This window comes from Physcomitrium patens, chromosome 7 (genome assembly GCF_059467195.1).
Source record: "Physcomitrium patens ecotype Gransden chromosome 7, ASM5946719v1, whole genome shotgun sequence".
Taxonomy (NCBI): domain Eukaryota; kingdom Viridiplantae; phylum Streptophyta; class Bryopsida; order Funariales; family Funariaceae; genus Physcomitrium; species Physcomitrium patens.
This window is the reverse complement of record NC_143416.1, coordinates 15,430,096-15,454,903: the sequence shown is the minus strand read 5'-3', so window position 1 is coordinate 15,454,903 and position 24,808 is coordinate 15,430,096. Positions and strand designations below refer to the sequence as shown.

The 24,808-nt window shown below is 33.8% G+C and overlaps 3 protein-coding genes across 8 annotated transcripts; 1 reads left to right on the top strand and 2 right to left on the bottom strand.

The window, feature by feature from the left end:
• Window positions 1–10,478: 10,478 nt before the first annotated feature.
• LOC112284660 (uncharacterized) lies at window positions 10,479–15,999 on the bottom strand. Of its 2 annotated transcripts, none has more exons than XM_024524668.3 (16): window positions 15,810–15,999; window positions 15,548–15,665; window positions 15,009–15,308; window positions 14,756–14,829; window positions 14,435–14,534; window positions 14,189–14,231; window positions 13,788–13,850; window positions 13,316–13,551; window positions 13,092–13,212; window positions 12,609–12,715; window positions 12,332–12,445; window positions 12,017–12,178; window positions 11,718–11,867; window positions 11,249–11,415; window positions 10,900–11,070; window positions 10,479–10,789 (listed from the first exon to the last, which is right to left on the bottom strand). In XM_024524668.3, exons 1-15 carry the CDS (start codon window positions 15,871–15,873, stop codon window positions 10,922–10,924), a joined length of 1,968 nt encoding a protein of 655 aa, XP_024380436.1. In that variant the 5' UTR covers window positions 15,874–15,999; the 3' UTR covers window positions 10,479–10,789; window positions 10,900–10,921. The 2 variants fall into 2 exon arrangements, with proteins under 2 accessions (XP_024380436.1, XP_090108245.1); XM_090252119.1 differs by having other exon boundaries at window positions 15,431–15,665; window positions 15,810–15,978.
• A 1,103-nt stretch (window positions 16,000–17,102) lies between these two features.
• Window positions 17,103–21,724, bottom strand: LOC112284661 (uncharacterized). 5 transcript variants are annotated; one of them, XM_024524675.3, is made up of 12 exons: window positions 21,314–21,724; window positions 20,576–20,707; window positions 20,200–20,327; window positions 19,929–19,995; window positions 19,458–19,563; window positions 19,093–19,210; window positions 18,867–18,948; window positions 18,644–18,705; window positions 18,449–18,521; window positions 17,926–18,009; window positions 17,702–17,818; window positions 17,103–17,566 (listed from the first exon to the last, which is right to left on the bottom strand). In XM_024524675.3, the coding sequence occupies exons 2-12, from the start codon at window positions 20,690–20,692 to the stop codon at window positions 17,333–17,335; spliced, it is 1,188 nt and encodes a 395-aa protein (XP_024380443.1). In that variant the 5' UTR covers window positions 20,693–20,707; window positions 21,314–21,724; the 3' UTR covers window positions 17,103–17,332. The 5 variants fall into 5 exon arrangements, with proteins under 5 accessions (XP_024380443.1, XP_024380440.1, XP_090108246.1 ...); XM_024524672.3 differs by having other exon boundaries at window positions 17,702–17,782; window positions 20,576–20,702; window positions 21,314–21,700; XM_090252120.1 differs by having other exon boundaries at window positions 17,702–17,782; window positions 21,314–21,692.
• A 1,451-nt stretch (window positions 21,725–23,175) lies between these two features.
• On the top strand, window positions 23,176–24,785 carry LOC112284360 (uncharacterized). The gene is made up of 4 exons (XM_024524100.3): window positions 23,176–23,487; window positions 23,907–23,989; window positions 24,224–24,279; window positions 24,511–24,785. Exons 1-4 carry the CDS (start codon window positions 23,316–23,318, stop codon window positions 24,587–24,589), a joined length of 390 nt encoding a protein of 129 aa, XP_024379868.1. The 5' UTR covers window positions 23,176–23,315; the 3' UTR covers window positions 24,590–24,785.
• Window positions 24,786–24,808: the final 23 nt, after the last annotated feature.

Genomic DNA, 24,808 nt, shown 5'->3' with positions numbered 1-24,808 from the left:
CAATATATCTATAGATACTTACAAATCAAATACCTTTTTAGAATTTTCAAGTATTTCTATAATAAAGATAATATAAATCTAACTTTTTAAAACTTATTATTAATTTTTTCTTCTCAAAACATTTATAATTTTTCATATCATAAATTTTCATAAAAAAATATTAAATGTAGAATTTCAAGATTAAAAATTGATTTTTATTATTTTTTAAAAAATATTAAAAGAAATAATCTGCAAGAAATTATATCAAACAATAATAATTAATTGATATTTATGTATTTTTCATTGTATCAATTAATTTTTTGTAGCAAGAAAATAAAATAAAATAAATTACTACTATAATTAGGAAATCTAAAGACATTGATTATAAAAGATGTATATTAAAAACCACTAAAATTGTAAATAAAAATTTATTTTGAAATTAGAAGTAATTTTAGAAAGTTATAGAGGTAATTATAGAAACTTTATTATTAAATTTTATTGATTAAAAAGCTAAAAGAAACACTTTTTGATTTTTTTCAAAACCATAAAATAATTTAAAATATGAATTTCTTATTGATTTTGATATAAGGATATGTATTGATTTTAATAGATGTAAAACCAATCTTTAAAGCAATTAAGATTATATAATAATTATAATTCATCAATTTATTTATAAAAAATAGTAGTATAATTATAAAAATATATTTTGAATTTAAGCTTTAAATAAATAATAAACATTTAATGATTCAATAATTTTTTTATTTTTTATTATTTTTATACTTCAATATATATATATATATATATATACCTTTATTTATGATTACTACTTAAAAGTTATAAAATAAAAAATAAGTTGATTTTATATTATTATGTAATGTTTTATTAATGGTTGCTATTTATTTTACTTATAAAAGTGATTTTTATTAAATGTATCTTCTTTTGCATGATTTTTTTTATCAGAATCAAATTTAAATTTATATTTTTTATATTATTTATAATTCATTTTTTTTTCTTTTGTAATTTAGATTTACAAGAATCCAATCTAAAAGAGATTTAGAGTTTTATAATCTTTGTAATATTTTTTAAAATTAATATTACATTAAAAAAATAATTATCTTATATTCAAATATAATAAATTGTATTATATTAATTTTTTAATACCTTTGATTTACATATCCTTCTATATATATTTAAAATAAAAATAAAATTATTTTTAATTATATTCATTATTATTTATTATTAAAGTTAAAAATAATATTTAATTATTAAGAACGTCAAGTATTTTATATAAATACGTGGTCTAAATTATTTCCAAGCTCATTGAAGCATGTATTTGTTAAAATTTGAATTTAAGATCACATATCAACTATGAAAACAATAGGATTTATCAAACGCTCTTTCTAAACATTTTTATCTTGTATCAAAAGAAAGAGATGCAACTTTTGATTAACAAAAAATATATTTTTTTGAACTTAGGGCATTTTCTTCTTTAAAGAATAAAATCAATATTGACTATTGATTCAATCTTTGTTGAGCAAGTTCTATAAAATATGTTTTCAAATCCATTTATTCATGATATTAAGAGCAATTATTCTAAATCTCATGATATCTGTAAGTTTGAATTTAAAAACAATCTTTTCTATTTTAAAGAATGCTTATATATTTCAAAAGATAAAGCACAATTACTTATTCTTTAAGCTTGTTATGATTTTCTTGCTACAAGACATTTTGAATACAATAAGACCTTGGAGCTAAAATCAAGAGATTTTTTGAGTCCTCAATTGGAAAAGCTAGTTAAAGACTTTGTACAAATATATGATATTTTTTCTCAATTAAAGACTCATTTTAATTGACCTTATAGACTTCTCCAACCACTACATATACCAAATAAATCATAGTCTTTTGTTTTTAAAAATTTATTCACAAATCTTTCAATCTCAAGTTCTTACAATTCTATATTCGTAGATTATTTCACAAAGATAGTACATTTTGTACCATGTATAAAATCTATCACAAGTAAAGAAACAAATAATTTTTTTTTTTTACAATATTTATTTCTCTTATGGATTATGAAAAAACTGTATTAAGGTTGAATTGAATAGAAGAACTGAATTTGTATTAAGGTTTAAAATAACTCTTTTTAAGATAATGGTGTACATAAAAATATCTTTGACTTTCCATCTTCAAATTGATTAACAAACAAAACAAGTGAATCAAGTTTTGAAGCAATAATTGAGATGTACTATCAACTATTATTAAAATAATTGGACAACTTTTTTACCATTGGCTGACTTTGTCTATAATAATACAATAAATTCTTCTAATTAATAAACATCTTTTTATGCTAATTATAATTATTATCCATGACTTGATATTTTTTAATTTTCAAAAGTTAAAAATCTTACAACAAAGATTTGAAAAGTTGTTTATCAAAGTTACATAAAACAATAAAGGCACAATTAAAAAAATCTAAAGAAAAACAATAAATCAATACAAACGGATATTATAAAGAATAATCTCAATTCCATGTTGGAGATAAGATATGATTACTTTGACATAATATCAAGATTAATCATCATTGTAATAAGTTGATTATTATAAACTTAGACCATTTTTTAGTTATAAAAAAATTAATCTAATTACTTATTGATTATACCTATTAGAGTCTATAAAGATCTATCTCATGTTTTATGTATTTCTTTTTGAGCCGTAAAAGACAATTGATATATTGAGAAGAAGATAAATATCTTCTTTTTTAAAAAAATTAAAAAATAAAAATTGACATTTATAAAGAATTTGAAGTTGAAGAAGTCTTTGACTCAATGTGATGCCAAAATAGATTAAAATATCTTGTACATTAGCACCAATATGATATTAATGAATGTACATGAGAGCCAACTAAGAATCTTGCAAATGTAGCAAAGAAGGTTGACACTTTTTGTTGTCAACATCTATCAAAATCAAAATAAACAATGAAGCAATTTTTTACTTTTAAAAAAATGAGATTTAATAAATATTGCATTCTATTGTCTATCATTGTTTGTGGTTTTTATATATTTGTAGGTCTAAAGAGATAGAAAATAATTAACTAATAATTTCAACTTAAGATCTAACTTTGTTAAGTTATTAGACGATGCATTAAGATTTTTACAACCTTCAAGACAATACAATCAAGATAAAGATCTTCAAAAATGATAAATATTTTTCTTTAAATAGATGGTGAAATATAATTCATTTAATATCACAACCTTAAAAGACACTTTCAATGTTTGATAAATATTATTAGAAGTAGGAATCATCCTTGGTGGTATTTTAAATGTATTATTTGAAAGAAGTTATAAAAGTTTTAATAGTAATGAAATAATAAGGTGGTCTTCTTGCTTTAATATGTAATACTATTAATAATAAAAAGACCTATCAATTACCTTTGAAAGGAACAAAGATCAAAATATGTGGCAAATATAATTAATTGCACTTTAGACTTCCTCAACATGTGATTATTATTCCTTATAGAACTTGTTTCAAGAATAAGAGATAATGTCATGGCCATACATATTTACATAGATTAAAAGAGTTAGATAGAAATAAATGAAAGTAAATAAAATTAATAATATCTTATGAAGAAGCTTTTTTGAAGTTTTATAAATGTGAATTTGATTTTTTACATATTTATAGATGATTAGTAGGATAAAAATTTTACTAAAATTTTGGCAATATGTCATATATGACAGTGATTTATGATACAAGTTGGCCATGTAGCATATATATAAGAAACTTAACTTGCAAGTTAGACATGTGTCTTGTAAATTGGACATGTGTTGGAGGTCATATAAAACATTGCAATGTAGCTTTTAGTTAGATAATATATATAGAGACAAAAGTGAAGCCTTCTTCATTCTTATTAATGCCTTTTTTTTGTTGTTAGTCTTATTTTAATAATCTCTAATCTTCTTATTTTTAAAAATAGCTATTTCAGTTTAATATTATATCATCTTTGAATAATTATTTATTTTTTAAAAATTATACAAGAGTATATTGATTCTTTGGTTTTTTATCATTAATATCTTTAATAAAAAGTTATTCTAAAAAAAAAATATTATGATTGTAAACAAGTAGGTGAAACTTCTTGCTAGATTTTTATTAAAACATTCTACAGTATCAATAAAAAAAAGCACCAAGAAAGAAGAATTTAAAAGATCCAAAGAGTATTACATATCATTCTATCAAAAAGACGTTAAAAGAATTAAAGATTGATTTGATGGTTCTTTGATACCAAAAGAAATTCAATATTATAAAGAAATGCTTGCAAAATATATATATATATATATATATATATATATATTTGTCTTTGAATCTCTTGAGATATAATATGTAGATCTTAATATTATAGCTTCTATAGTTATCTTCATGATATCCATTATTTCTTAGAACTTGATGCCAATTTCAATATTAAGAGCACACTTACCTAAATTGATAGGCTCATTGAAAGAAAAGATGCAAATGTAGATTTTAGAGCCTTTTTTAGCTTTATATTCTAGTCCTTGGTTTATAGTATCTAAAGAAAATAGATCACTACTATTTATCTAAAATATGCAATCAATGAATACAAAACCATGAAAAAGGTAAGTATAAGATTTTTATTAGATGAATTTACTATATTGTTTGTCAAAAGAAAAATTTAATGAATAGATGATTTATATTTAGGCTATAATAAATTTAAAATTATATATAAAAATAGAAATTTATTAATAATGATAAGAGTATCTGAATTATTTAAAATATATAATCTTTTACAAAATGCTACTAACTCAATTATATATATGATATATAGAATAAATAAGGTATTCAAAAAAATATTCTGAAAAAATACCTCTTATTTATATATTTTTTAAAATTTATATATCTTTTTTTCATACTTTTAATTACATCGATTTTTCTTAAATTTAGTTTTTTTCTATAAAATCTACATAAATTTTTAACAATCATAATCTCTTTTATCTCAAATGTAGATTTTTTCCTAAATAGTATAAGATGAACTTCTTTAAGTCAAGTAAAATACTTTTTACAAAATTTTATATGATTAATAATATACTTGCAATACTTTCTCTAATCTAAAATCTTTTTTTTTTTTTTTTTTTTTTTCTAGCTTTATATCCTTTAGTAAGAATAAGATATTGCAATACTAATATGAATCATCTATATCAAGTCATTAAATCTAGAATTTAGGCATATTGATAAAAAAAATATAATTTAATTATAGATATACTATTTTAGATTAGATACATTAAAGAAAAAAAGATGATTGAAGATATTAATGATTTTGGAACAAAATTCTATTTAATTTTATATCTTAATAAAGAAGATAATTTTTTTAAAGATATTTATAAAAGATAATTATCAGATATTAATTATTAATTAAATACTTTAACTAAGAAAATAAATTGATCTATAGAAATATTTTTAAAAATTAAATATATATATATATATATATATATATATATATATATTTGTATTAAGAAGAATTTCTATAGAAGAGACTAAAGAAAGGAATTGAGATGCTACAAAAAGTAATAGGCAATAAAAAAGAGCAATATTAATTACTAAAAGACTTTCATGATAATTTATAGATATGACATAAGAAGAATTGAATTACCTTTGTTCAACTTAAAGAATAATATTGGTAAAAAATTTATATCAAGATGTCTTTTTATTTGTAGAATCATGTATAACTTGTCAAACATATTTTAATATATGACATAAAGATGGTTTACATCTAACATATCTTTTGGCTATTCATTTAAAATAGATTATTGATTTATTTATTATACCAATTGGATTATAATTAATAATGTATTCTATCTTAGCTTGCTAGGATTTATTGAACCAAGTAGGAGGTGGAGCATTAAAAATAAATTCTATTAAAAGAATTTTAAGATTTTTATTTAAAGATATTATTTGTTACTATAGATGTATAAAAAATATTATTGCAGATTGTGGAGAATTAGATTTAAAAGAAACTTGTGATTTATTGAAAAGGTTTGGAATCTAGTTATTATTGACTATTGATTATAATCTAAAAGAAAATACAAAAAATAAATATGATCATCTACTAATTATAAAAACATTAATTAAAGCTTATAACAAGAGGGTGAAAGAATGGCCTTGACTTTTGTTATTTTTATTATAGATTGATCAAACAATTCATAGTTTATTAATGGAATATATATCTATTAAACTCATAAAAGGTCAAATACCTATTATGCCAATTGAAAAGAAAGTATCAACGTGGAATATGCTACCATAGTTTGATGGATTAAGAAGAGAAGAACTTTTAGTCAATAGTTTTTAACAACTTGAACAAAGACTAAAAGATGTGCAAATAACATTAGAAATATTGAAAAGAGAAAGGTTATAAAATAAGACTTGTTTTGATAAATAATATCAATTAAAATCTAAGTCAATTTAAAAAGGTGATTAGATTTTGATCTATAATAGTAACTTAGATAATCAATGTAGTATTTTAAGAAAATTTTCTAAATGTTGGTTTAGACCATATGTACTATCAAATATTTATAATAATACATTTAGTTTGTCATCAATCAAATTCTATTACTCTAAGTGGAAGTAAAGCAGTAGTTGAATTAGATGGTGGCACTTGTGCAAAGGGCATATAATAAGAAGGGCCAGTTAGTCCTATATAAAAAGATTCATAATTAAAGGTCATATCTACTCTTCAAGTTGGTATTCAAAGAGCTAAGAATATAGTTGCTATCAAAGTTGAAAAATATATCTTTAAGTGAAGAAATCAAGAAGATATTTCATGCCATGTCATAAGAGAGATTAGTAGTTCCTCTATTGAAATGCATCCAAGGGTGGATTAGTGTATTTGAGGTGTTTTTACAATTGTGTTGATCGAACTCATGGCTAAGGATTTGGAGACAAGTGGTGGATGGAAAAGTAGTGTAAGGGATTGGATTAGCTATTATCTAAAAGTTCTTGATATAATTGTTATTCATATTATATGGTTATAGTTGGCCATTGGATTCAAGTGATTGGAGAGCTTTGTAGAGCAATGGTTATTTCTTCTACTACTACATGGATTCATTTGAATGAAAAAAATAGATCAGATTTAGACAAAATTGTTGAAAGGTGCCATGGAGAATGTTCAAAGCTAAGCCAGTTGCAATGACAACAATACATAGAATATGGTGTTACTTGAAGCAATCCTAAAATCATTTGCCATAGCTATAGACATGGAGGTTTTTAGTGATAGTGTACAATTGTATAGACTACATTCTTTTTTAAAGCCAAAAAGTGGACTCAACTTACACCAATGCCACATTCTTTAATCTATATGCAATCAAATGCATTATAAGCAATACACAAAGGATAATAGAAGTGTATAAAAAAATACTTGGAAATTGAGCAATGGTTGTGTTGAATATAGTTTTGAAGATCATCCAACATTGGAAGTTGGAATTCATAGACAATTGTGAATTTCTTGGTATTAATGTTGTCCACTGGATTGAAGGTCTCCTAATTGGCCAACATCACCATATGTGTTTGGAATGTCCAGAGATGTTGGTTGTTCTAATGCAAGTATTGAAATGTATGAATTGTAGTAGTGATGTGTATTTGGTAGCAAATGGGTACTTGGTAGAGTTGTAAGAATTGGATATTATGTTGGATGATGAAATAAATGTTGGTTTTAGATAGAATTGTGATTTTGTACTTTTGCATTATTTTGTTTGATTTGCATATTGACTTTCACATTGACAGCATTGGACTTACAGAATGTGTCATTTTGTCTTTTCCAGATATGGAAAATGTATGTTGAAGCTCTTGCCTTCCAACATGACCGATTGATTTTTCTTAGTGCCTTATGGACAGAAAGGGATGTTATGGCTCCACACATGGAGCTGTGCAGATTTTTACTTTGAAGCTTGTTTCCATGCCTAGACTCAGCAAATCAAAAGATGAAAGGTCATTTGAAACATCATTCAACAAACCAAAATTGCATTAGGTCTCACTGAAACAGCTCTCACCTTTGGCAGTCATATGATGCACAAGTGAGGTTTCATGAGGCTCCTTGCCTGCAAAAGCACTAAATCACAATTAAAGAAGCAAAATGGCTTTGTCCTTTAGGAGGCATGCAAACTGGTTTGCAAGGGGATTCACCAACCTTGCAAGCAAGCAAGACACGCAGTTTCTTGCCATCAGCACCAAGCTCTGATGCCACCAACTCATCCTTCGATTTTGGCACAAGCATCACACTTGCTGCATCCGGCTTTTTGAGTTAGAAACCTATCTCAATTCTATTATTACGTTTTGATCTGTGGCGTGATGATATTGATACAAAACTGTTCAAACATCAGCTCACATCTCACAAGTGCATTGTCTTGCAAGCAGCCGACACTACTGGAGAATGCTCTTGAGCAAAGTTTTCATCTGTCTATGGATGTGGTAAGGCCACCAATCAACACCGATTTCATCTTCAACGTGACCGAATCCCAAGCACTCGCGGGCTAGGGCTGTTTGCTCTGGTCGCCCTCACCAAATGCCCAGGTGGGCTTTCCTCGCCCTCACCACATGCTCGGTGCTCTATTACTTCTACGCAAGCTGTACTTTTCGTGCTATGATTTCATACCAAGGCTTGTGCGACTAGTACCTGTACATCAGTCGCTTGTGGAGGTTTTGTTATTTAGCAGAGGGTGTCGTGTAGAGCAGCTCTGATCCGGGGAGAGAGGTGGTGTTCTAATGTTGTGAGTTGAGCAGACCGCAGCCTAAGTGCAAGTGTTGGAGGATTCCACCGTAAGACCTCGACATGATTTAAGGCGATACGGTGATAACAGCTCTACTTGGCCGATGCGCATGAAAACTTGTCTTTCCTTAATATATTGCATCTGTGGTTGAAGGTTTAGGGCAAGGCCAAAGGTTTATTGTATGCGATAGAGGGCGTCTGAGGTGTGCTTGTCAATTTTGATGTGGTTGTGTTGACCGAGTATAAGTTGATGTGAAGAAGAGTTTATAATTTGGCATTTGATGTGGTGATTTGTATAGTTTGTGAAGCTATATAAGTTTGTGCATGAGATCAGATTAAAAACAAACACATTCTAAAAACTCAAATTGTACAATTTTATTTTATTGATAGTTATGGTTGAAAACAATTATATACATATATTATCTTTCCCTTGTGGAATAAAAATTGTGATGTATAGATGAAATGATTTCTTTTAATGACAATAATCTTCATACTATCATTTCATAATCCATTTTTTATGTTATTGTTTATTTATTTATGTATTTTTTAAAATCTACTACAATGTATAATATTTTTTTGTAAAATGTATATATCATATATTTTTGAGCCACAGAAAAATAACGTTGTAAAACAATAATGTGATTTCTATTTATAAAAAAATTACTGAATTTTCTTAGTGTCTTAGTGATATATATTTTTGTAAGTCATGATTTCTAGATTTAAAAATCTACACTTTTGTAGAATTTTAACATCTTATTAAATGAGGGTATTGTTTTATATATATTGTTTTGTATAACCAATCAACAAACCAATTTCTATGAATTGACACAAAAATTGTGTGTGTATGTATATATGTATATATACATAAAAATAGATTCAAAAAATATGTTAAATATGTTAAATATATTAAATTTAAATTATTTTTGAAGATATAGTAATTCAAGGTTCTATTAATATATATAACATATAAAATATATAAAATATATGCACATTGCTTATATATATTATATAGAGATATATTATGTAGATAATTGTCCATCTATCTAATAATTTAGAATTCTGTTTGATTCTTTTCCCTTTCAATTCCTTCACCAAATCCAACCACAACTTGCTAGCCTAAGAGAATTTTTAAACCTAAAACCTTACTTTAAAAGACAAGAGTACAAATACCTTGTAATGGTCTTCTGCTTGTTGTAATTCTTGTTTTAAGAAGGCTTGGCCTTTGAAGATACTATAAAGTAAGTAAATGACAAAAATAGACCAGATCATTTTTTTAAATATGAAGTCTAAAATATGTCATTTTATATCTTAATTGTAATAAATATAATAAACATTAAAATAATAATAATAATAATAATCATCTACAGTGTTTTCTAATATATCTTCTTAAAGTTTGTAAAATCCAGAAAAGTCTTTAAGATAAGTTTTGAACGAATTCTAAGGTACAATATTGGGTATGCTGGTTGTGCAGGACATGGTTTCGGAGATTATCCATGTTCGATTTTTACAGGTGTGAATTGGATGGGAGCGTGCACGTGTTTTCTGTTTGGTACTGGGTCGAAGGTTCTGGTCGGCGGATTTTGATATGCATGTTTGGAACATCCAGTGTAGTTTGCTTTTCGTACAATTCAGGTTGAAAAGTAGTTGATTTAGAGAGTTGAACTGTTAGTGGTATCTAATTGGGTGCTTGGCAGTGTTGTGAGAACTGGATTTGTATTGGATAATAAATATAGGTGGGTTTTGGATAGAATCGTATTTTTGAGCCTATGCAGTATTCCATTGATATTCAAATCGAAGGTTTACATGAACGATGCTGGGCTAAAAGAATGTGATACTCTATCTTCTAGAGAATTTTAGAATGTATGTTCAAGCTAGAGGTTGTTGAGTTTTTGGTTGAACAATACATCGATGATTGGGGAGGAGACCGTATCTCCGCATTGGAGTTAGGATCGGACACTTGATGTGGGAATACGACCTTCGTTGTTGCGAATAGTCCTAATGCCGTTCGTCTGTAGGTCCTATTGAGGAAACTGGTGGTGTTGTCGTCACCTGCAAACATACCGACATGAGGGGAACAAATCATTAATTTATACATGGACAGTGGCTATGCTAGGATACACGGTCTTTTGTCACATGTAATCCTTTCTTTTCGCACTTACTGTTTTATTGCATCAGATCAGGTCAGGGATCATCATCGTGAAGCACAGAGTGTGTTTCGCAAGAAGAATCGGAGAGTAGAACTGTGCATGCTCCAACCCTGCCATGTAGACCTGCTAGTTTGCATAGAAAGCTTCCAGGATTGTTTCGTAGGTCGAGGGATATACTTCGGCCTGTTCAGCGCAACACATATGTCCTGTGAGAACCCGAACACTATGTGCAAATGATGTACATGATAGGTTCATTTTTTTAAATGTGCCTACACGATCAGTACTTATATAATTTAAAAGTTGATAAATCTTGAAAGTAGCAGATAAAACGCTGACAAAAAGAGAAAACAAATTGATTTACCTGTAGATTCTACATATGTTTTTGAGTTTTGTATATTTTTTGCAATATGCTGAATAGATTCTGACGAAAGTAAGTTTGCACTTGCATTAATGCTTGTCAACCTGCTCGTTCCAGCAGATATAATGGAAGCCAACATGACAGCTCCAAGCCCACAGATACGATTTTTGCTGTACAAGGCACGAAAAAAACTAGTAACATGAATAAAGCTTGAAGGTTTAAAAGCTGCACTCGCATTAAACAATGTAACGCATTGTCTAAAAATTACAAACGAGCATGTTGAAATATGTTCCAATTCATAGCAATTACGAAACTACAAAAACTAGATTGGTATAACACTTGCTTGACATTACAAAAATTGAGCTTGACGGTCTCAGAATGTTCAAACTAAAACGCAGGCAGAAAGCACTCGACTTTGACTCGTGGGTGCTCCATAAAAGACAAAAACAGAACAAAGTCTAAAAAGACTCACCTGATATCAATGTGAAGAAGCGTTCCATTGGTTATCAACGTCTCCTTAAGTACATCAGAGCATCCCGTTGGACCCAAATCTATGTCACTGACATCCAAATTCTCCAATGGGCATTTGCGAAGAAATTGTGCGAGACTTTGTACTACCGTACTGCAAGAAGGCATCGCAAAACTTGTATTTTTAAGTTGAGCTAGGCAGCATAGTTTTAGTGAGCACCCGCGATTCAATTTTGACACCTAGAAAAACTTCGGAAAAATTAAATTTTGCTTTGAAGCAGCCTTCAAACCATACTGACCTACCTTCCAAGAGAGTTCCCAGCAAGTGATAATCGTCGAAGTGTTGTCTGAGAGTTGGACAACGCATTAAGCATGACTATTGCACTGGTGGCAGTCATTTGACAAGATGCTAAAGATAACTCTTTGAGCGCGGTAAGAGAATTGCTGATGTATGGTACTAAAAGTCTGCATAAACATTGAAATTGAGGTTTATCACACTTCGAGCATTAAAGCCTACCTTCAATACATCTCAGTCAAACAAATCAATCGATTATCTGCAGGCTTAGCTCATCAAACGAATCACTTCGGTGATGTTAAACAGAGATCTACTGTTTGTACCTGATACCAGCATCCTCCAAAGGATTGTCACTCACATCAAGTTGCTGTAATGATGGCATTTTAGTCAAACACTTTGTCAAGCTTCCAATTGCTTCACTATCCAAAATATTAGACCTGAAGGTGAATCCAAGCGCCATATATCAACAACGCCGCACTTACTTTCTCAGCATTTCAGGTTGTAACACAAGCCCTACACGTATACTACCCAAGGTAATAAACATAGATTTATTACATATTTACCAGACAACGCATGGTGTTCAAAAAGAACCAAGCTAACCTTAAATCAAGCGCACTGAGCCGCTTGAACACACGCGTTGTTTCTGATTGAGCTAACTTGTTGGCAGTCATACAGCTTGAAAATGATCTTGTGAACGCTTCTCCAAGCTACAAACGAAAACAGAAAAAATGATAAATGTATGAAGGGGGGAATATAGAATAATACATATGTTTTTAAAAAATTATGAATATAAAAAATTATTGAAGTTGAACTATGAAGCATTGCTGATCTTTTATTATAATTCGCACATGCTACATAGATAGGAAGATTCTGAATATTAGTTTAACATACCAGCTCCCAGAGTCAGTAGAAAATATGTGAGAAACATCTGTTTCCATGCACATGGCGAAGAAACGTAACCATCGAATCCATATTACAACGTGCAATTCTTCATGGCCAGGAAACCGCTATATCACATGTACAAGAAATCAAATTCCAAGGGTATACAGGCGCATTGCAGGACCGGGTTGTTGAAACTCATACCTCATTGTCTACCAGCTGTACACTGCAAATATTTTTTGCATGTTGCAATATGACTTTCAATATAAGAACAACATTCTCTTGCTCTAAGGAGTTATCACAGAGGATTAACGACCGAAGAGATCTGTGAAAATACACGCGAATTAGTTCCACACAAGAATTTCATCAACTAAAAGTCAACTTTTCAATCTAATTCGAATGAGTTACGAGGAGCAATGAGATCTTGCCTCGCAGCAGTTAGAAACTGAAGAAAATCAGTCGATGAATTAACTGCAAAAAGGTTAGCTTGATCAAATACTCTTGAAGAAATCAATGCGAAGTGCTGAATATAATGTCGAGTGCCTGTAGGACACATGGCTTTGCCAATCTTATTTAAAGTTTCACCAGAAAACTTTGAACGATAAAATTCGACGGAACGCAATGTTGATGCGTTGGCAGTCAACAGCTGACAGATGCCTGTGAGCTGGCAACAAAAATAATTCAGCTATCAACAGCTCACCTTCGAAATTTATACATTAATCATGTACAATGTGTATCAAATACAATTTCATGACCTGCAACCAACCAAAGCTGCCGTAATAGTCCATGTGTTGATGCACAGGTGTTGTAAAGACCGCATAGATCACGAAATTGGAACGAATGCAGTAAGATTTGAAATTGAACACCCCAGAAAATCTATCATACGAGGTAATAACTAACCTCTGATTTAATTCGAACGTTGCAAAATGTGACCGAATGTAGACGAGCATGTTTGAGAAGTATCTAAGAACGCACAGACAATCAGTGAGCCATAATCAACTGTAGTATGAAAATTTTATTGCATTGCTACAACTCAAGCTTCATAGGTAAACCAAAATCCCAACGCTTCACGATATAATATATCTAAATTTCCAGCTACAAGAACTTGCATAAAGCTTCAAACGCCTTGAAATTAGTACAAAAACTAAGAATAAACTAAAACGCCCATTAGTTTCAGGATTTCATAAGCAAACTATATGCTGTTGAAGCAGCAAAATTTGTCAGACTAAAGATACTACTTCATATTACGCGCAAATGAAATCAGCAGCATCCCGAAAATTCTGCTACACGTTGCCACTTACCACAAGCTTGGGAGAACACAGTATGCTGTAAAGCCGCAGTTTTCTGCATGATACAAAAGAAGTGTCAAAGCCTGACAGATAGCCGTCAAAAGGATCGATACATGTCCGTAAAAATTCTATTAATTCTTTCAGTTTAATGTTATATATATATATATATATATATATATATATATATATATATATATAACGAGAGAGAGAGATCCGAACAATGATTAATTTGACTGGATGTTATGTTAAGAGAGCTACCTGACAAAGCAACCAAAATAGACACAGTTTGCACGCAATGTGGAGAAAGTGGACTCTTCATTTCCAATAATCTCACTATTCAAATTCTTCAGCACGTCATCTACAACAACAAAACAATGAAAATAAGAATAATAAACATTTCACAAGAAAGATATTCGAAGGAATCCTTGATTGCAAAGGTGAAGATGGAGTGGCATGAGTTTATGTCATGTAACAGAGAATGCGTTAAAAGCGAGGTTAGCATCCTTCGTAGTGTGTCTTGCATCATTTTAAAAGCAAGAAATGATTCAAAGAAGAACATATAAGTTACAAACAGATTACTTGGCATCACGATGTCGCCAATTTGACAGTCCAGAGTAGAAATTGACGGTTCTTCAGACGCTGCATTCAAACAACTGCGGACGTTCAACCAGAAACGATATGTCAATTAACAAGCTACGATTACCAGTAAGAGGTACGATGAAATTAATTTCTTCATAGAGGTTCTGATTGAACAACAAGTAACATCATCCAGGTTGCCTATATCAGTAAAGCGAATTTACCAACAATAAGCACATTGATTTGTGAGACTGACCACTGCAAGTGTGTTTCCCAATAGAGCTGTTGCCAATCTACTGCTCCATGATAACGATCAGCACATGTAGGCCAACGCTTAATGTACAGGGATTTCCAAGCTGCAGACATGCCCAGTTTCAGAGCTGAAAAATCCAGCGGTCTAGAAGACCCATTATGACCCCTTTTCCTTCTGCACAACCGTGCACTCCTGTTTGAACTAGAATCGCTACTTCCCTCCTCTCCAACAATCTCCGTATGTTCCCTGCCAATCTCAGATGATAACTCAGCAGTGCATGCAAGTTCGCTATCCCTCCATTCTCTGTCACAACACAAACATACTAATATCAACCCACGGCATACAAAAACCGAAAACTTCTTGAAGTCGCAATTCAAAATCTAAAAGCAAACAATGAAGTCCATTCAATTTCCAGATCAACGTACTCAGTCAAAGCCTACCACCATGACTCATGACGAACTACTATCCCACACGAATTGCGCATCCTTGGAACATCCGCACAAACAATATGGCAGTACACAACGTGAGTCTACTCGTCTCGCCTTGAATACAGTAGAAATTCTCTGTTGAGAGCATATAGTGTAATAGGTGGAAGATGAAGTAGAATGCCATTGATAACATCCGGTGGTAAATCCTTAAAGACCTTCCAGTAATCCAAATCTGCAATGCTAGCACACAAGCACATTAGCAATCAAAGCCAGCAAAATCCTATCAAACCGATTCAGAATATTTCAATCACGGCATAGAGCTCTCGTACCGTCTCCCTCTGCAGGAATGCAAAACACCACAATCCATAACACGTACCAGAATTCAGAAAATTGGCCAAAACGCGCTGGCACAGGTGCAGTAAAGACGGAGGCGTATGCATGGCGCCCAAACCCCATGCACTCACAAAATCAACTCAATCAAACGCGATTTCTCCTCCAAATTTTCTACGTTGGAGAAACAATCCTTCGGCAGCAATGGCCATGAAATTGCGCGCGGGCAGCAACCGATCTTGTCGTCCTCCGATCCGATTTCGAAGCCATTGAGCAGGCCTAGGGTTTCTCCCCTGTCCCAGCAGTCCACTCTTGGCACACAGTCTATCGTCCCGCTTTCTTCCATTTAGTCGGTGTTTCCCGTCCGTCGTTCGTTCGTTAGCGCACGAAATCCTGTCCACGTTGTCCGTCGAAAATCTTCGTCCAGCACCGACTCCCTGATGGCCGCGGCCTCGGGTGGTGCTTCAGATTGTGAGCGAGAGGGTCCCCGAGTTGTTTCTGCATAACCTCGCAGAACACCGCCGACAGAACCTCGCCCAAGAGCATCATGACCTGGAGGACCTGCATCAGCATGTTGGTGCGGACCACCATGGCCGCGCGGGTGGTTTGCGCGTGCAAGGAGTTGGCCTTCCCGATCACGCCCGCGTTGAGGAAGCGGATGAGCTCGAGCTGGAACTCCACTCCCTGCTGCGTGCCGCACTGCGAGGTGGCTTTGAATCCGGTGGTGACGCCGTAGATGTCACCCCTGTTCATGATCTTGTTGAGCACCCAGTTGGTTGGAGCTTTCGTCCACCCTGGGCTTCGTGTTTGCGGCGTCGAGTACCACCTGCACTTCGGGTCTGCGAGCAACGGCGGCCACCTGAAGCACTCTCAGGTTGGCTCCGTAGATCACCATCACCCACACCCACATGAGATTGAAGGCAGTCGCCAATGCCGTCATTTGGCGAGGTAGGCATCGTTCACATTCGTTTGCCTTACTCGTTCTCGGGAGCACATCCGTTTTCGATAACTGGTGTGTGTAGATTCCGATGGATACTCAGCACAACTGGCAGGGATAACGTATCCAGATATGGAGGGTGAGCCAGGATGAGAGGACGGGCGTAGTGAGAATGAAAATTGCAGAGACTGTGTTGAACAATGCAAGGGAGGGTTTGAGTGTACTTTTGCTGGATCGAGTCAATCACTGATTACTGGCCAGCCACATTGGAGTATCACATTCTCTTACCCCACTATCGGTCATGTTATTCTTCTATTCGAACATCAATGGAATGCTGCACAAGCTCAAAAATCCAATTGCATTCAATACCCATCTATCTTCAACATCCACCACCAAATTCAATTCTCACAATTCTACTGAGCACCAAATTCATCTACAGTTCATAATCGGTTACAGTGTCAGCTGCTACAGACATTGATCTTTAGTTTGTGTCTAGTAATTGGTACAGAATGAAAGACCTTTTTGGGTACTTTCTCTACTTTTCTTTTTTTAACTTAGGAAATGGTGACCTGATTACACAAAAGAAATCAGCAAGGGCAGACGTTTCAAGTTAAAAGTAGTTTTTCAAAGCCCTACTGCGTGTGTTTTTTCTGCTTTAGATCTACACCTAAGAACTGAACGGTACTATGGTCTTCAAGTGACTGTTGTGGAGGCTGGAGAGTTCGGGAAGAACCAAATGGGTGTGCAGATGGGAGTGCAGATAAGTCAGCAAATAATGACACTGCAGATTCTTCAAGTTTTGGTGAATCATCAAGTACAGAATCAGGTATCACACGAAGCGTATCTCTTAAAAGTGCATGCAGAGTCTGTAGAATAAATACCACACAATCATAGGTATTAGTAAATTGCAGAAAACTACTGATCCAGCAAACTGTAAACTTGTCATGTATCAATACGTCATTAATCGAACGATGGATGCATCTGAAGTATCATCAACTTACCTGGGAGCTTCGAATATACTCGTCCAGAGCCCGCCTCCACAATCCTACTCCTTTCTCTCGGTAGAATAGGCCTGACAAAGGCTGGTTTTTCCCATACCGGCGCCCCACCCTCCCGATCTTTTTATCAGTGCCACACAACTCAGATGTTTCATTGAAAAAGTTACAATTCAAGACCATTCTCAGTTTCAGGCACGAAGCTGATGAACAAGAAGAAATAGATATACCTGTGCAATTTGTCTAATACCAGGTTTTTTATAACCGTACCGATGAAGCTCAGCATCACCATATACTACATATTTCTCCAGAATCTGCACCGACAATCAACCTCCAAAAGGCTTCCGATTAGTCTAACATTCATTTAAACTTGTGCGAAAAGCATCAGGGCTGATGTTCACTTTTCAGCACAAATCAACACTAAATGAACATTACGTGCTTCAACAGGAGATGAAAGTGACAGGGTTTCATTTCGAGGATTGAGAGGGCTTTGTGAAGAAAATAGGTACCATAATACTGTTTCTTAATGTAGAAAATAAAATTGTAAAATAAAAGTAAAAGAAAAAAGTAAAAAGTAAAGCGTTCCCAAGACTGGAAGACGATGGGATAAGCCGGAAGTGAATCTGGATTGTGGTGCTGATACTCCACAAGTCCCTATTCATTTGCATATCTTTACTCAACGTAGTTCAAGCTTGTTCTCAAATCAAATTCGACATCCTCTCTACGTCTCTTCCACTCTTTCCAACGGCATACCTGACGTCGAGTCAACACAGGTGTCATATCCCCATACACGACTCTGTCAACGTTGGCAAGGACACTCCAGGGACTGCACAGCAGAGTCAATGCATGTCTTAGAGCGTGTTTCCTTCACGGGTAAATGGACATTCGTTATGATATGATATTAACTCACACAACTTTATGATGCAGAACATGAAGCTTACTAAGTACCTGTTGTAAGCTGTACGCCCCAGCATAACTCCGAAGACTCCTCTATTTAAGGCTTCATTCACCTGCCACATATTTTACAAGACCAGTTAACTCCGGTACAAGCACATCAGGAACTCGTTTGCATTTAGTATACACGACATACACAAACCATTTGCTCGATCGAGATATGAGGATAGAAATATTTTACTGCCATCATCACACTCTACGATTTGAAAGGACCAACCTGGTGAATGCCGACTACCCCACCGTTCAATGTAAATTTAAGATTCGGAAAGTCGCGCATCAAAGCAAAAACATAATCATATCTGTTTCACAACAAAAAAACACAAAAAACAAAAAACAAAAACAAAAAAAATCAAAAAAATCCAAATGTCAAAACTCTCATGTTGTATAGGATTCAAGTCGGAAGCTACACAGAACTGGAAATAGGCCAACAAATCAAGACCCACTTGAGAGGTGGTATTCTTCGATTTTCATCCGGACTCAAGCCCTTGAGTACGGCTTTTCGTGCATGTATAATGAAGTGTTTCGTAGGTGACGTTGATGATACAATTCTGATAAAGTTATCTGAACCAACCAAAATCATGTATGCACCCCACATTTAACAAATAATCAGCTGTCACAATGACATCAAGCTACGCCAGTGCCCTAAAGCAGCACTCTCGCAGTTGGCCCTCACACCAAGACAAGCTCCATTCAAACCTGAGAGGTAAACATGTACGAATGCTGAGCTGAGGAACACTCCTCCCACTTCCCAAATCCAATGCTTCTACCCAAAATAGACAAACATACAAAAGATTCAACAAACACATACGGAGAAAATCGTAAGAGTCGAAGTCGTCAACTCCTATTCGACATTTCACAGAAACAGGAGTCCCTGGGCTGCCCTTTGCAATAGCGGTCACGCATTGACCAACAAGCTGCAAATACAACAAATATCTGAGCCGTCAGAGACAAACACCTAAAATCAATCATGCGTAAGGTTGAACGCGCAGATTATTTGGGTTCATTTTCCATCTCTAAATTCAAAACTTGGATACTATCAATGAGATCAGCGGCGCTCAATAATCCGCAAGTCCCTGAAATGATAGAATTCCAAACACCATCTAAAAGGGCGCTTCTTGAAACTGGGTGTGATACACTGTATGAGGATAACAAGACTCTATTTACAAAAACCTAACGAGTTTCCAGAAATTAATGAAAAATTAACAATAACTTCTGTTGAGTACTTAGATTACTTCTAAAAATACAATCAATGAAATTACACGAACTGCGAACATAATACCTCAGGCTCAAGCATGAGCGCGGCACCAAAACTACGGCCAGTGACATTATCACTAGGGCAACCACAACTGCAAGCCAGAATAATAATGTGACCTAATGTCAAGAATAATATTGAAAAATTATGTCCCACCAGAGCAAATCACCAACCCTGCAAAGAACTCAACAAAAAGGCATAAAGAGCCGGTAGAAATCCTAAATCGCAACGCAAACCACCCTCGAAAGACGACCTCTTGGGAAAGAAAGTACCATGAGGAGACTAGGGAGATGCTTACTTCAAGTTGATTTCGTCGTATCCATATAAACTAGCAAGTTGAGATGCTCTAAAGAGCTTTTCTGGATTGCAACCACCCAACTGAAGCACTATGGGATGATGAGATTCAGGGAACTTAAGTATCATATCCTGAAATCCCCACAAACCACAAAAGAAGATTAACGGGAAAACTCCGCATGGTACACAATAACAATGAATTTAATAACACACTTAATCCCAATAACTGCCCAACAACAACAACAATAAAAAACAATTTATGTGAGGGTGAAGAAAAAAGTGGTGAAATATACTTTTAACACATTCCTAGTTCAAAAAACAAAACCAAGAAATTTCTAGACAGAATTTTGTTAAAATAATTAATAAAAAAGAATGCTTACAAGATTGTCTTGCTGGTAGTTGATGGTGTCATCCACTACCATCTCAGTGTACAGCCACGCATGCTTGGACATAAGACGAGCAATAGTCCGGAAATGGTTGTTCGTCCAGTCCATCATCGGCGCTACACTGTACTGCATGTCCACTTTAATTTGTTAAGAAGTCAAATTCATATCACTCGCTTCCTTATCCAATTTCCTCAGAGTCATTTTGATTGATGCTTTCACGATACAGTAAATGTAGAAGAATGTCCCTAAAACAAATAAACCGACCAGACTAAACCCTAAATCCAAACTCATTCAAAACTTGCCAAACCTAGGTTCAATCGAATACGAGAACATAATACTAAGTATGTATAAATATAATTTAAAAAATAATCAAACTAAAATGACAATGAAGTTTTTAGGTTGTTCTCACTATTTTAAAAACAAAAAAACTCTACAAATCCCTCAGATATGTCAAACAATTATCAAATAAAGACTCGCGACTTATCACTTTGAAACAAAACATAAAACTCCGCTTCAATCGTCGCTAAACTACCTCACAGATCACGCTACAGACTCTAAATAACAAACTACGGCATCTTTTCTTTGTGAAAACCTCCAAAGTCTCTCCTCCAAAAGAGAAATAAAATAAAATAAAATAAAAAATAACACCTATAATTTCAAACGAGGTTTCATGTCAAACACACGCACACGCGCGCACACACAAATTTTCCAAGAAAATCTCATAATGCTGACCTGAATCGTGGGGGCAAGTAGCCGCTACCCCTCTCACTAGCTCTCATCGTCGAAACGCCGGCATCCGTCTCCGCTTCCTTACCAGAGCTACCGAATTTTTCTGAGGTAATGCACGCCCTGGTCAAACCAAATCCAACAGGCAATATCCTCCTACCCCCGTCCCGAATCTTCACGGATGACGGGCTCGAGACGAGCGAAGCGCTCGATGAAACCGTCATGACAGACGACGACGCAGATAGGACCCCCCTTCGCCAGCAGCGCCTGGAAATCTACGACAAAATTTCAAAACTCATGTGCGCTGTGAGGCAAATTTGATGCGGGTGATCTCCGAAGAACCCAGCGGCTTCGGAGCCACGACGCGAAAGCTGCAAATTCCGCCGCAACAAAGCTCAAGACACAACGTGTTGAACTGCGCGGTGAACTAAGAAGGGAACAGCGCAGTGAACTCCGTTCCAAGCTCCGTCATGAACTGGTCCGCAGTGGACATGGATGAATGACCCTTACGTGCCAAAAGGACCCTCACAATTACAAAAGTCAGTAATAAATAATTAAGGCATGCCCCTAAAGAGTAGTTAATTGTTCAACTAAACAACACTTTCATTAAAACCAAATAATTAATTTTTTAATGTCTGTAAATTTGTGGCACATGCAATAAAACTAGGATCACAAATTGTAATTTTTCTCACAAGCTTAAGGCTCAGGTTCTTGGAATATCTCATATTGTATTTTATGAAATGTATAAATAAATAAAGGTAGTTTTAAATAGATCCAAGCTTTACTGAATTTACTTAACCATCCTAACCATCACGAAAAAACAAAAAAAATACCTCTAGATTCATTTCTCCACTATTGGATCCACAACCAATGTAAAGAAGGCATGGAAGTGGGAATATTTAGTTTTGGGATGGGTTACATTCTAATAATATATATGCTGTTTGTATTTGTTTGAAAACTTTCAATGGTCTGTGCATCTATTTAAAACAATAAACTGATCATATTTGACATCCAGCAAAAGACAACATGTTCTTATTCTAAAACTTTTTGCTAAAGCACTTGAAAATCAAATTTTGTATTCTTATGTATTCTTATTTATTTTGCATTCTTGTGTATGTTTCCCTTTTCCTTTACGGGTAAATGTTTGCACAAATTCATTCAGTAGATAAATAAATAAATAAATAAATAAATAAATAAATAAAACTTTGAACATGAGTCTGTAGCATCATGTTAACCAATTCCAAAAGCAAAAATACACATGACCTTTCTAAAGTAAGAATTGTAGTATGGTACTCAAAGTTTTTAGGTAGCATGAATCTTTTGACCACAAAAATTCTACATACTAAAGAAATAATCATCTAGAAAAGAAAAAGAAAAAGAAAAATGAGGAATGAAATTTACACTCTAACATGCAGAGGCTTTTACCTCACAAAGATATTTTAAAAACTTGCCTAGTCGCAGTATTACTATCAACCATTAACACATATTTCAGCAATCATCCAATAGAGAGCTATATGTTGCATCTTAAAAGCATTTATCATAAGTATGTTTTTCAAGGAACGGAATGCCAAAACACAAAACGAGCCATGGTGAAGTTTGCAAACTGTCAGTGCAACATGTACATCATGTGTCGAAAGAATATTCTCGTTTCCATCGCCAACTCAGCAAAATTGAGACCTCCTTTCCAGTTGAGCGATTCCCACGTGGCGGGCGACATTCTGGCTGATGTCCACGTGGACCTTGAATGTGCCACCTGGATTTGACTCGGTCCACGCTCGCTGGGGGAGAGGGACTCGCTTCGTCATTCTCGACGTTTCCTCGAGGGAAATTTAGGGCTTGCAGGGATGTTGTTTTGTGGGTTCAATTTAAGTTTCCATCCTTGTAGTGTGTTCAGGGTGTTGAATTCCGGTGATTGTTTTGTCGGAGTGCTGTGTGGGTTGGTTGCGAGGAGTTTTTGTTCAAGTGTTTGCAGTTGCTAGATTACGTTTCAGCTCAAGAGTTTCTCAATATGGCGCTTCAATGGTACTTGCTTGGAGTTGTTGCTGCTGTTGAAGCAGCTGTTCTCTTGCTGCTGACGGCACCGCTGCCGCGTGGGCTTTCTAAACAAGTGTTGGAGTTTGTGAAGAGAATACTTCAGCCTGGTTTGGCTGTTGTGCCGTTTGCACTCTTCCAGCTGTTGGGTATTTGGTCTTGACCTTGCCTTATTAACTAGCACCCGTGAATTCTTTTTATGCTTCTCAGTTGTGTTGCTGTGTGCGGGAGATTGACTACACACGGTTATAACAGACCTTGTGTCCTCTTTTGAAATTTTTGCGTTGATCATGTTTAGTTTCTTAAATTTTCTCGAGGTTCGAAGTTACTTCGATTCCACAGTATTGCTGTTTGGGTGGCACCGTAAGATTAATGTTTTCATTTGTTGATTCCATGTTGAGAAACTACCAAAATTCCTGTAAAGAGTTTTATCAATTTTGCAAAGGGTATATTGAATATTAGTTAAGTCAATTGAGTCTTTGAATTCTCGAGAATAAAATCTGTTGAGTTTACTTCATTGCAGATCATGAACTCGTATTTGACCTAGACTTTGATGGTGTTATTGCAGAGGTTTATTGGAAGTACGAGAATCGCATCAACTGCAGCAAGCAGGAGTGCTCCCCCTTTGAAAGAGATCGTTTCACAAGATCGGTAATAATCAATTGCATCGAAACCTGTTATTTATCGGATTATATCTTATTTATTAATGATAAGTATATAGATGGATAGATAGGTAGATAGATAGATATGTCTATGTATGGCATTCTACACACGATTTGTATACATATTGTTGTGTTGGCTTTATTTTTATTTTTATTTTTTATCTTATCTTATTGATGGACCAGTTCACCTGTGTTTTAACTTTCTTCACGTGTGAGTGTGCAGCTGTACAAGTCTCATCGCAATGCGCTTCTTGCGCTAAGTGCCGCTTTATTTTATTGGTATGTACGCTGCTTCGTTGTTTTATTCCATCAATATTGCTTTTAAGTTTTATGCCTTGCATTGTCTTGACATAGAATGTAGATGAACGTATGCACCAAGTCTTAATCGATTTTCTAATATTAGTCATGGTTTGTTTCCTGGTTCTGTGATGTAGATTTTGCCAAAATCAAAACCCGTTTGGTTGGCTTACTCCTTAGCAATTAACTGATGTTGTTGATTTGTTTTTGTAGGCTCTTGTTCCGCATTGCGAAAATGCAGCAAGATGTGTTGCAAGCTGAGGAGCGGGTGAAGATGCCAAAAGAGGAATGAGAATCTGGTGTGCAAGTTTTGTCGTATAGCTGAAGTATGTCCAAATAACTGGAGGTTAAGTTCGTAATTGCAACTTATTGTACAAATATTTCATCTCAGAATTTGGATGGAACATTCTAGGATCTATTGTCACTCACTATTAATCTACTTACTACCACCAATCACATGGTGTATTGATGCTTTTTCACCTTCACAATAGTATTATAGATTTTCATCTGC

What these genes read in the sequence shown, in the direction of transcription:
- LOC112284660 (XM_024524668.3), bottom strand. Translation starts at nt 15,873, where the DNA reads ATGCATACGCCTCCGTCTTTACTGCACCTGTGCCAGCGCGTTTTGGCC. An exon ending in TACAGCTGGTAGACAATGAG is followed by an intron (nt 12,716 to 13,091) that starts GTATGAGTTTCA and finishes TTTCGTTTGTAG; the next exon opens with CTTGGAGAAGCGTTCACAAG. An exon ending in GCTGGGAACTCTCTTGGAAG is followed by an intron (nt 11,868 to 12,016) that starts GTAGGTCAGTAT and finishes GCCTTCTTGCAG; the next exon opens with TACGGTAGTACAAAGTCTCG.
- LOC112284661 (XM_024524671.3), bottom strand. Translation starts at nt 21,531, where the DNA reads ATGACGGTTTCATCGAGCGCTTCGCTCGTCTCGAGCCCGTCATCCGTG. An exon ending in TACGACGAAATCAACTTGAA is followed by an intron (nt 19,996 to 20,199) that starts GTAAGCATCTCC and finishes TCTGGCTTGCAG; the next exon opens with TTGTGGTTGCCCTAGTGATA. An exon ending in CTGTGTTGACTCGACGTCAG is followed by an intron (nt 18,010 to 18,448) that starts GTATGCCGTTGG and finishes TTGTCGGTGCAG; the next exon opens with ATTCTGGAGAAATATGTAGT.
- LOC112284360 (XM_024524100.3), top strand. Translation starts at nt 23,316, where the DNA reads ATGGCGCTTCAATGGTACTTGCTTGGAGTTGTTGCTGCTGTTGAAGCA. An exon ending in GAGATCGTTTCACAAGATCG is followed by an intron (nt 23,990 to 24,223) that starts GTAATAATCAAT and finishes GTGAGTGTGCAG; the next exon opens with CTGTACAAGTCTCATCGCAA. An exon ending in AGTGCCGCTTTATTTTATTG is followed by an intron (nt 24,280 to 24,510) that starts GTATGTACGCTG and finishes TTGTTTTTGTAG; the next exon opens with GCTCTTGTTCCGCATTGCGA.